General features: G+C 43.0%; 1 protein-coding gene across 3 annotated transcripts; it reads right to left on the bottom strand.

The window, feature by feature from the left end:
- Nucleotides 1-420: 420 nt before the first annotated feature.
- On the bottom strand, nt 421-10212 carry ARGLU1 (arginine and glutamate rich 1). Of its 3 annotated transcripts, XR_004426500.1 has the most exons (5): nt 9647-10212; nt 4556-4781; nt 2662-2719; nt 2145-2228; nt 1193-1226 (listed from the first exon to the last, which is right to left on the bottom strand). XR_004426500.1 is itself a non-coding variant. In XM_033147774.1 (4 exons), exons 1-4 carry the CDS (start codon nt 9997-9999, stop codon nt 1062-1064), a joined length of 828 nt encoding a protein of 275 aa, XP_033003665.1. In that variant the 5' UTR covers nt 10000-10206; the 3' UTR covers nt 421-1061. The 3 variants fall into 3 exon arrangements, 1 of the variants encoding a protein (XP_033003665.1); XM_033147774.1 differs by lacking the exon at nt 2662-2719 and having other exon boundaries at nt 421-1226; nt 9647-10206; XR_004426499.1 differs by having other exon boundaries at nt 2145-2719.
- Between the last annotated feature and the right edge of the window lie 1119 nt (nt 10213-11331).

The following is an 11331-nucleotide window of genomic DNA, read 5'->3' as shown; positions in this document are numbered from 1 at the left end:
ATAAAGGGGAAGAATGCAAACATTAGAAAAATTAGTTTCATAAACACAAGGGTATTTTGACTTGTTCCCAAGTATAACCCTGTTATGCTGGATGGCAAACTGCTTTTGAAACTGAGGGAAGTTTCAAAAGTAAACAATTCCACTAGGCACACAGAAGCCTCATTAACTCTTTGAATGCTGGACAAAGAAAGATGCAGCAGATGAAATGAGGACCTCGTCAAAACAAAAACTACCTCTAAGCAAGCGATAGCCACTAAACCGCACAGCTGTGATAGTTTCAAATTGTATGTGCAAGTTCGGCATAGAGAGCATGAAAAATATTAGTGACCTTAATACTAGTGTGCTTTTGGTTATGGGAAAACAAGTTTCTGTTCATTAACATAAAATATACATGCACTAAAAAAATTTACTTAGAACGTATGAATTTAAGACTTCACTTTATTCGGCAAATTGGTTTATTTACACAATTGGGAATGCTGGTTGAATTTTACCACTGGAATAAAAACAATTCTAGCAGAGACAATACTGAACTCCCTTTACACATCTCCAGCCAACACTGACCAACTTTTTCCTTACCTGTATCAGGAACATCAAGCACAATAGTGGGATAGTATCATAAGACACCGATATAACAAACCACTGAGGATCCAGTACACTGTGGGAATTTACCAATACTTTTGCCAAACTTTTTTTTAAGAAGTCAGCAACCCAGCATTAAAAATTAACATCAGAGTATAACTCTGAGATCAGTGGGTCAGTAAAAACCTTATCAGACCATACCATAATTCATAAAGTGACCTGACCTGCATCAAGTCACTTTATCGTAGAATCAAAACAGATTTATTCTTTAAAAAGACAATGATCTGATAAGGATTTAACTCAATAGACATTAAAATAAGAGAGAGATGTAGAGCACAGCCCCTATTAGAACAAGCTAACTTTTCAGATGTCCAAAAAGAAAAGAAAAAAATCACGAAAGAAAATAAAATAAAAAAACACTTCAACATGAAGCTACTATACAAAGTTTTGTTTCATTTTCCATTAGAGTTCGGAGCTGAAATTTAATCCTGACTCTTTAGTGAGAATGACAGTTTTGGCCTAGACTTTCCCTTGCCTAGGATCATTTTTTGCTCTTCCTTTTGCTGACGTTGCCTCTCTTGTTCTAGTTTCATCCTCTCCTCATGAATTTTTCTTTGTTCTTCAACAATTTTCAATTGTTCTTCAGCCTATAACATGAAAAGAGTAGAATTTAGATATTCTGCAATCCTCACACGCTATTTCCTGCTCCAACAATCCTATACTGCGCCAGTCCTATACTGCAGAAGACATTTGCCAAAAACAGCCAAATCCTACAACATTCAATTATTTAGGGTTATACAAACAAAATGGCTGAGCATACATTTTCATTGCCCTCCAGCTATTGAGCCTATCTTTATATACCTCTCTATACTCTCATTATTCTAAGGAAACAAAGCAAGTCATTTTCATGACCCTTACCTATCATAAACTATTTTCTTTTTTTTAAAAAAAGTTGAAAACACTTTCACAAGACAGCATGCTCCAAAAGTGCAATAAAGGCACTGCAAAATAAAATCGGTAAGTCCCCCCCCCCCCCGCAAATTCACTCATGGTTATATATAGCTGGAGACCAAGGTTTTACCATTAGCTTCAACAAGAATAGGCAAGATCTCAGAAATCTGACTCTCTTAAAATGAAACAAGAAATATGGGTTTGATGCAGCAGCTACAGTTGCTGCATGTGAAAAGACCTGTTCCACTCGTTGCATGAGATTATTGTACAAAAACAAGTGAAACCGAATTATTTCTTCCATTTGTATAAACGGTTGCACAGGCATGAAAACTGCTACAGAACACAGCTATTCTAACCCTGTGCAAACTCATTCACCAGCACTTATGCTGATCTCCACGTCTCTCTTTCACCCTTCGCAAAGATGTTTAGGAAGGTCCCCCAACCTTTTGGAATCAATTTTCAGGGAACTAGGGAGGAGAGACCATTGACCTTTAGCTACAATTCAGCACAGTTAGATGTTCTCAAATCCAATTATTTAAATCGGCTAAAGTGTTCTTAACATTGCCAGGTTGTACACTATTATAGCTGCACATCAAAACTTTACTTCCACTTACCAATTTAGCTTGTGCTTCTGCAATTTTTCGATTATTCTCTTCTAGTATTCGTTCTAGCTCCTCACGCTTTGCACGCTCTTCCTCCTAAAGGGGAGGACAGGTTAAGATGTTAGAAAAGTAAAATACTCACTCACCCATCTGCACTAGTCTTCCTAGGAATTTCTTCTGTGAACTGTCTTAAAGGGGCAGCTTTTATAGCCACCGTCTTTTGTCTTTCAAACAGCAAACTGTGCAGCCACTAAACTTGGTCTCTAGCTCTAAATTTAAATCATCCCTCCCAGTCCAAACAGCAATCAACTAAACCCTCCCTAGTCAAGAGAATCCTAGCCAGTTATTACTAGTATTTTAATATCACACAAATCAACAAGGACAACTACAAAAACTGGATAGTATTTACCAAATTAAAAGAGTAATATATAAAATATAAATAAAGTGAATAGTTTGTCTCACCAATCATGTATACCTACGTATTCTTTACCTATACTCCTTTAATCAGCATTAAAAGTTGAATATTTACTGTCTTGTCCAGTGTCCTGCAGAGTGTGCTCCTCGGCTGCCATACGCGCCAGCTTCCTCTTTAAAATGATTTGTACTGTTAGCTTGGCAATGCCTGCATCAGCAGCTCAACCATTTATAAAGAAACAACATACAAGGAAGGCTGAGCTGAGGAATGCAGATGTTTACGGTAAGAAGGAACAAAAATATGTAAAACATTCCTAAGGCAAACAATTAATAAGAAAAAAAATACATTTACTGTTAGCGAAAAGTACAAATGGCAATCCATACTCCGTAGGAACTATGGGCTTCCTTCGTGGGTAAATGGACTGAACATCCTATGGTGTGACAAGCTTAAGAGACAGTATCAAACTGTCCCTTCTGCAATTTAAACTGGAGTCCGGGAATCCAGGGAAAGTATGAGATTGAAATCGCATCTGAAACTAGAGTTCCCTTCATAAATTTTAAAGAAACTTTGTTATGCAAACCATAAGCAAAAATATTGCAAGAAGGTTCAAGAATAATTTCAGTTATCATCATAAATAATCAAATTATTTAAATATGTGGAGGTTTTGCTGAATCAGCCTGAGGTCTGCACAAAAATATAGTAAATAGGAAACAAAGCAAGTATGTGAAGAAAATACTTCTTGCTATGTCTAGTAACCAGCTACAGGTTGGCACCCTTCACTCCAGGAATTCAAGGTGATGTGTGATAAAAGTGTCCTGATGGGAACAGCCATTATCATGCTTATTCCCTGCTGTTCAATTATCTACTCTTTGGGAAGGCACCATTACTCTAGCCAAAATCCACCATACCAAGTTTTGTTTTTCAAACTGAAATCTTAAAAATAATTCAGCAGTTACTTATAGCCAAAGTTTAGATTTGTAAAAATCAAACTGAATTTACAGCACATGCAGTTATTCTGTATTTTAAACATCCTGCATCATACAAAAAAATCAAGGGGGGGGGGGGAAATCATCTTACTGAAGCTTCTCTCCTATTGACAACTAATGAACTAAATCAACTTGGTCAAATCACGAATTGGGGTGGGTGGGTGTGGAATTGGCATGAGTTGTCTGACACTCAGCACGGCTTTCTGTAGAGTGAAAATTAGTTTAACTTGAAGTTTTGGGATCCTGGAGTGATTAGTGCTGGCAAGCATTAAAACCTCCAGTAGCAAATTACTGACTGCCTCACAGAAAGACATTTTCAGCTTCTGCTCCAGCTGCTGACAGAAGTAGACACATGTTTAGCTCAACTTCAGACAAGGACAACCTGCTCTTTTACAACTCTCTAGTCTAGAGGAAAAGAAGTTGTTAGTAGTCACTGAAAAAATGGATTTCATGAGTTTGGTGTAAGCCTTTTGTGAAGGAAGTGAACGGGACCAGAGTTCCAGAATTATTCCACTGTGTTTTGAAGAAGAATGTGTGATTGCCTTAAAGGGAGAATAAGAAAATCTATTTGTTTAAAGAAAGGGAGTGCAGCTCGGCATTGCACCCCGCTTTTTATTTTTTCCCCCCTGACTGAAGGCATAAAGCCTCTTACAGTCTAGGTAAAACAAAACAAACGAGGGATACATAGTCACAGATTGTTTAACCCATTGCCCCCATAAGAAAGGACGGTGGATATATCCTGCAGCCATGGCAAAAGTTTCAAACCATTCTCAAATATGTAGGTCAGTTCCATTAAAATTCAAGTATCCTTTGCACAGGTTTTTATAGGAGAGTAACTGTTTTAGGTATCAGTGAGCTCCTCTGAATAAGTTAGAAATTAAGTTTCGCAGCAATGCAAGTTTACACAAGAAGGGAATTAGATTTGCTGTATTCCATCTCCTTCTGAACGCAACAGGAGGCACAACCCGACACTGAAAGTTTTGCCATGGACTGTCTCTACTTTCCAAACGACCGAGCGTTACCTCTCTAGCCTTTTGTGCTGCAAGTTCAGCTTGTCGCTGTCGCTCGAGTTCTTCGAGCAACTGTTTTTCCATGATGCGCTTAGCCTCCTCCACCCTGCGCAGAACTTCCCGCTCAATCTCATCTTTCCGTTTCTCCAGTTCTTCTTCTACCCGCTTTGCTACAAGTTCCTCCACTCTTCGAGCCGTCTCTTCCTCAATAAGCTTCTCTTCTATTTCTTGCTGCCGGCTACAAGAACAGAAATAACAAATCAATGAAAATTTTTTTTGTCACCACCAATGTGATACATCACGTATTAAGTTTTGCACAGATGTGTGCATCTGCATAGCAGCCACTGTATACGTACACAAGTGGAACTATAGGATTCAACAGTAAGTATTCCTTTCTGCCTCCCGTTTCCTAAGTCCCTAAATACAGGCAGAGACCATTTCGCACAGGATGTGGGTGGGTGCTTTCCTGGCCCCTGCACACATCAGCGGAGCATGTATAAGCACCCCCCCCCATGTTGCCTTCCAGATCCAAAAGGACCCACATGTCAATTGGACATGCACCTGTGCAGCAATGCCAAGCATGCTATAATTAAAAAACTATCTATTTCTATGTAAAATATAATTGAACCATATGTATTTGACCCAGAAGGTCATCACCAGAGGCCTTTCAAGTACCACTGCCAAGTAAGATCTGGCAGGCTGCTACAATGGAGACAGTCTGGTCGTTTCAGAGACAGCACCACAGCAGTGCAATTGCCCTTTCTAGACAGGCTTGCCTGGTGCCTACTATATACTTTTTGTTGTCAGGCAAAGTTATTTTTATTCTCACTGCCTTTTCAGGAGCTCCGGTTTGATGGAAGTTTAAAGACCCGTCTGCACTTGGTTTTATTTCTTTGCTTCAATGTGATTAAATTTTGTATTTTAGTTGTTTATTTTGTATTTTAACAGTTTTCAGGTATGGCACTGGGAGAATAAAGAAAAAAGCCACAATGTTACACAAGCAGACTTAGGTTTAAAAAAAAAGCTTCTCCTTACTCTTCTCTACAGCGCCTTCCTCTGTGCCCACCCAATCTGCTCTGCAGAATCCCACAACCCTCCTGAGGGAAATGGTTGCTGCAGGGAAGAGAAGTAGTCCTGTTTTGGAAGTCTGTTCTGCTGATGGGCAGGGTCAATTAGATATCACCTTAAATAACCATACAATTTAATGTCAGAAATGCCAAAGCTTTATGCTACACTGAACATGAAGAACAAGCCAGAGGGGCAAAATCTGCCTTTTTAAACAGTGTCACATAATCATCTCCTTGATTATTAGCTGTATGAAAACAAGGCAGCATTTAATCTTAATGTAGTGCTGAAAATCATGACAGCCAAATATTACTTTTTAGGTTATTAATATATTTCCGGGGGTGGGGGGACATGGGGCAAAAAATGTCTCATCACAATTTCAAACTTTTTCCTGCAACTGTGGGGCCCCGAAACACTGGCCATAGTGACATTCTTATAAATTCCACTGATTTTCCTGTAAGAGAAGCGTACACTTAGCTCCTGCCAATTAAATGCGATGGTGTATACCTATATATGGTATATATACCATATATATAATAATAATAATAATATTTATTATTTGTACCCCGCCCATCTGGCTGGATTTCCCCAGCCACTCTGGGCGGCTTCCAACAGAAACCAAATACAACTATATATATATTTGTACAATGGTGTCAGTTAAACTATTAGGATTATGAGAGCACAACACACAAGGACTCCTCATGCTGCCAGTTGAATCCTTTGACACTATGAAAATTAAAACAGTATGTGGTAAAAAGTGAGGTTCTGTGTGCTGCAGTACTTGTGACAGCCCACATGTGTAAGAATCTGTTGTGTAGACTGGAAAGAGAACAAGACTACATGAAGTGTTGTATACATTATGGGGATCAGACTTTTAAAAACTTGTGCGCTATGTTGCATACATCATGTAAGCTCATGGGGGTACACAATACTTAGGGCTACCCCCCCTAAAACACAGGTAGCTCTTTCCAGAATACTGTACAAAAACTTTTAATGAGAAAATAATGCATGTGGCTTACAGTAGCTCTCCAAGGTATTTAATGGCTTTAGCCTACCACCAAATCACCTTTTAAATTATGGTGTGTCAGGGTTAAGCAGGGACCTCACTGATTTTTATAAAGTATGTGTGATTTTATATTTATCCAGAAAGGTACGCCCATGTTCTACCAATGAACTTTGACAATCATACCTTCTTTACATCAAGCACTTCTGCTCTTACTACAGTCATACCCTGGGTTGCGCACACTCCGTGTTGCGTACGTTCGGGTTAAGAACGGCCGCAACCCGGAAGTGTTTCTGGAGCACATACAACCCCTGGATGCGCAGAAGCGCTCAAATCGCGCTACTTCCAGGTTTTCGGGGCTTTTCCCGTGCGTTCGGGATACGCACGCCCGCGTTATGCATGGCGGCCCGGGAACGGATCGTGTGCGTAACCCGGGGTTCCACTGTATTTTGAGGTTCAACTCAGTATTAACCCACCTACTCCAGAATCCAAGCATTTTACAATTTCCAAAATATACTGATTTGTACAATAACAAAATGCAGCTTTCCCCACAAACTATGGATTCTTACAGTTTCAGAACTACAGTTCTATAAGTCAAGATTTTAATTACTTAGCAGGAACAGATCAACTCAAACACCTTCAACTCTGCTTTTCAGTTTGAGTCAAAGGTCAAACTTTACTTCTCATTAGGACATGATCCCTGCTGACCTTTTGGCGCAAGAATGCATTTCATGTAACAATGTCATTCACTAATCATAAGGCTGAAGCGGGCCTTCTGTCAAACACTCAGAATCATGTGCCTACAGAACCCATCAAAAAAGAATGTGGACTAAATAAAATGATTCTGAAGAACTAGTTTTTCAAATGTACAAATATATATATATTTTAAAAATCCCAGAAGACAATGTGCTATAACTAATTTACACTGGATAGACTATTTCCTCTCTAAGCTGAATAAAAGATCAGAAGTGTTTCTTTAATTGCAGTGGCTCAGTGCCAGTTCAGACACTATATCTGTTGGCTTTTTCATGCAAATAGCTGCTCCACAGAGTGGCCAACTTCTCTGAACAATGTAATGTATTCATGGAACAGAAGCACTTTCCCTGAGCAGGGAGTACTGGGGGTAACAAAATCCCTACTTCAAGCAGGGATGAGCAGCCTTATCCTATGTTACACAAGTGTCACATTTACACACAAGGTGATCTGCATGAGTAAGGCACTGGACAATGTTAATAACTGTTCAAAATGTTGAGCACAGATAAAATGCTAATAATCTTACATAGCTTATAAAAAGAACAGTATTTATGTGTGTGTTATACTGGTATAAGGATTCTGATAGCATTAGAATAAATCAGTTTGTTCATCAAGTGAACAAAAACCAGTTTTCGAATGCTCCAATCCTCCAATAGTACTCCACTAGCATTTCTAACTAAATCTATTGGTATCTGAAGAAGTGTGCATGCACACGAAAGCTCATACCAAGAACAAACTTAGTTGGTCTCTAAGGTGCTACTGGAAGGAATTTTTAATTTTATTTTGTTTTAAATCTATTGAATTGTTTTTCCCACTTACCAAGATACATATGGCATCAACCAGGGTTTTGTGTGTGTGTGTGTGTGTGTAATTCAAGAATAATTATCAGAGCTGTATTACAGATCTAGATAGCTCTCTCCTATAAGACTGTTACTGTTCTGTGTGCGACAATGCAGCTAGAACACTTACTTCAATGTGCCTCATGTTGAAGCTTTTAGCAACCCACACACTTTACCAGGTCCCTATATGCAGCACTATTCTTCTTTCTGCTTAGTTCAGCCTGCACATTACGGGAGGAATGAGAGGGGGAGGAAGTGCTTCAACATGATGTACAGGAAACCTCCCTTGCAGTGAGAGCTTGGGCTGCAATGTAGTAACACCAAGGAGCTGCAGTGAGAACTGTTCTACCGGTATGTCAATGTGCATATCCTAAGTATGGCTACACCACTACTGACATTAAATTCTAGGAAAAGGACTTGGTTCAAAATGTATAAACCTTCCCTCTAAAGGGAAGGATTGCAGCTTAATGGAAGAGCACCTGCCTCGTATGCAGAAGACACCATATTTAATCAGTGGTATCTGCACAAACGGCTGGGAAAGACTTTCTGTTGGAAACCCTAGAGAGCAGCTCACATTCGTAATCCTGTTAGTTGGACCCATGGTCCAACTCTGTATAAAGCGGTATAAGCCAACTGCATCTGGAGAGTATATCACAACGACATGAGCAAGGTAAAGAAATCACCCCAGAAAAGGGCCCCTTTAGTGTACTTTAGTATAACTTTCCATCAAGCAAGCCTTCCTGGGTTTTCCTCCCCACCCCAATAGCCCTCAAGTAAATTCAGCAAATAAAACTGCCTACGGATTCCTGCGTTGCAGGGGGTTGGACTAGATGACCCATGGGGTGGTCCCTTTCCAACTACAATTTCCCACGGTTCTACATACTGGAATAAATGCACGTTGAGAATGCAACACCAGAAAAGCAACTGCGTGCTTGGAGCCTTGAAAAAGTGACAGGGAAGAAGAGAGGCCGGAACCTTCTTGACAAGCAGCAGGCAGGCCAAGTCCAAAGAAGCCAGAGGAGGAAGAAAGGCCTTCCTTGCAACAGAGATACAGAGGAGGAAAACAAAAACGCAAAAAAACAAAACACAAAAGGGGAATATCCTTCTCCTTCAGATGGCACGTGGGAGTGCAGCCAGGTGACCTGTCACACACGTGCTACGAAGGACCTGTCCCCAGCATCCATGACAGTTCCATCCTGCTTTTTCGGAAGATCCCCTACTCCCCCCCCCCAAACCCTCCCACCCGCTGTCTCTTTTCAAATCAGAAACGCCCCCCACGCGCCTCTGCCAAGAGCAGCGTCCGCCCCTTCGCCGACTGCCCACCAGCAGCTCCTCTTTCCAGGAAAAACCACCTCCCAGGGATGATAACTGGCCAGAGACCGGGGGCCCCGGCTTTAGTGGCGTCGCTTCCCCCCCATCTCCCCCTATACCCCAAAGGCTCACATTTTCCTCTGCCTCTCGAACTCGGCCTTCTTCTCCTCCTCCTCGCGCTTCTGCTTCTCGTCCAGGCTGCTGCGCTTGCTGACGGTCCGGCCGAAGATGTCGATGCGGTCGGGCGGGGAGGAGGCCCTCTCCCGCTCCCTCTCGCGGTCTCTCCTGGACGGCGCGGTGTTGGAGCGGGACCTGGAGCGGGACTCCCTCCGCCGGCTCCGCTTGCTCTCCCGGGACTTGGAGCGCTTCCTCGCCCTCTCTTTCTCCCGGGAGCGGGACCGGGAGCGGCTCCGGTTCTTCTTGTTGTGCTTGGAGCTCTTGACGCGCTTCGAGTGCGACGAGCTCCGCGAGCGGGAGCGGCCCATCCCCGAGGAGCCCGGCTCGGAGGTCTTCAGCAGCACGGACCTAGGGAAGGACCCGGCATCCACTCTGCCCCTACGCGGGGGGTGGGGGTGGGGAGGAGAGACGCCGGTTCGGAGCTTTCTCCCCGCAAGGCCTCAAAAGCCCGGCAGCGGCGGCGGCGGATGGTTTGGCTGATTGGACAAGATGGCGGCCACCTCAGCTCCGAGTCACACGGAGGTGGTGGGAGGGGGAGGGAGGGAAGAAGAATTCTCCTCCTTCCCCCCGGCCCACAATGCGCCGCGCGCCGCACGTACCCCCCCACAATGCACCGCGGCGTCGCGCCTTGGAGAGGGAAAACGGGGTAGAGGGGGGAGGGAGAGAGAAAGCGCCGCAGTTCTCTCCGGAAATAGCCGAAGAAGCTGCGGCGGGTTTTCACGAAGGAGACGTTAGGAGCGGCGCGCGCGGTTACGGAAATTGCCGAGCGCGGCGCGAAGCGTTGAAGGGCAGAGCTGCGTCATAGCTGTCAAATTTCGGATTTGAAAATAAGGGATCAGCACCCTTACCTGTCCCGGGGACAGTCCACGGTTCTCAGGGACAGTCCACGCTGTGGTAATCCCCCCCAGGCTACAAATTAATTTACACCAGGCTACACACCACCATCTTTCCACACATTCATATGTGGGATTTGACTGAAGTAACACATGACTGGAAAGGTTTGCAGTTCCACAAACAGGTGTGCACTGCCTCGAAATAAAAAGAAGTGAACAAAAGAAGGCTCCAGAGCTGTCAAGTTTTACCTTTTCTCACGAGGAAGCCTATTCAGCATAATTGGATTTTCCCTTAAAATAAGGGAGAACTTGACAGCTATGGAAGGCTCACTAGGGGGACATTGCTAAAAAAATGTCAACTTTGTAACCAGAGGTTCAACTGAATAGAATCTGAATCACATGCACCACAAGGCCTATGCAGCCTCAACTTAAGGTGGCTCCCGGACTGGCTTTTAACAGGCTCCAGCTGACTGCACAACATGGCCTTTGGAAAGGCCATATAGACAGATACCTTTAGCTTCTGCACCCCTCCTTTGCACACCTGTCAACACAACCACACAGGCATTTTCCACAACAGCTCTGCGGCACAAATCCCTTTCGCAGGCAGGCACTCGTGCGCAAGAAATGCACTCCGCTCCCCACAGCAGAGCCATGCTCCCTCGCCCTCTCGGATTTCCCCTCTGCAAGCTGCATCCATAGATAGAACATCACACCTAAATATTTCCATTCTGCACAACACGCAGCATTTGCACGACCCCCTCCTGACAGCACCACACACGGAGGGATAATTCCCACACACAGCTTGAT

This window comes from Lacerta agilis, chromosome 4 (assembly GCF_009819535.1).
Source record: "Lacerta agilis isolate rLacAgi1 chromosome 4, rLacAgi1.pri, whole genome shotgun sequence".
NCBI classification, from domain to species: Eukaryota; Metazoa; Chordata; class Lepidosauria; order Squamata; family Lacertidae; genus Lacerta; species Lacerta agilis.
Note: the sequence above shows the minus strand (reverse complement) of the source record. Positions and strands in the feature narration are given on the sequence as shown.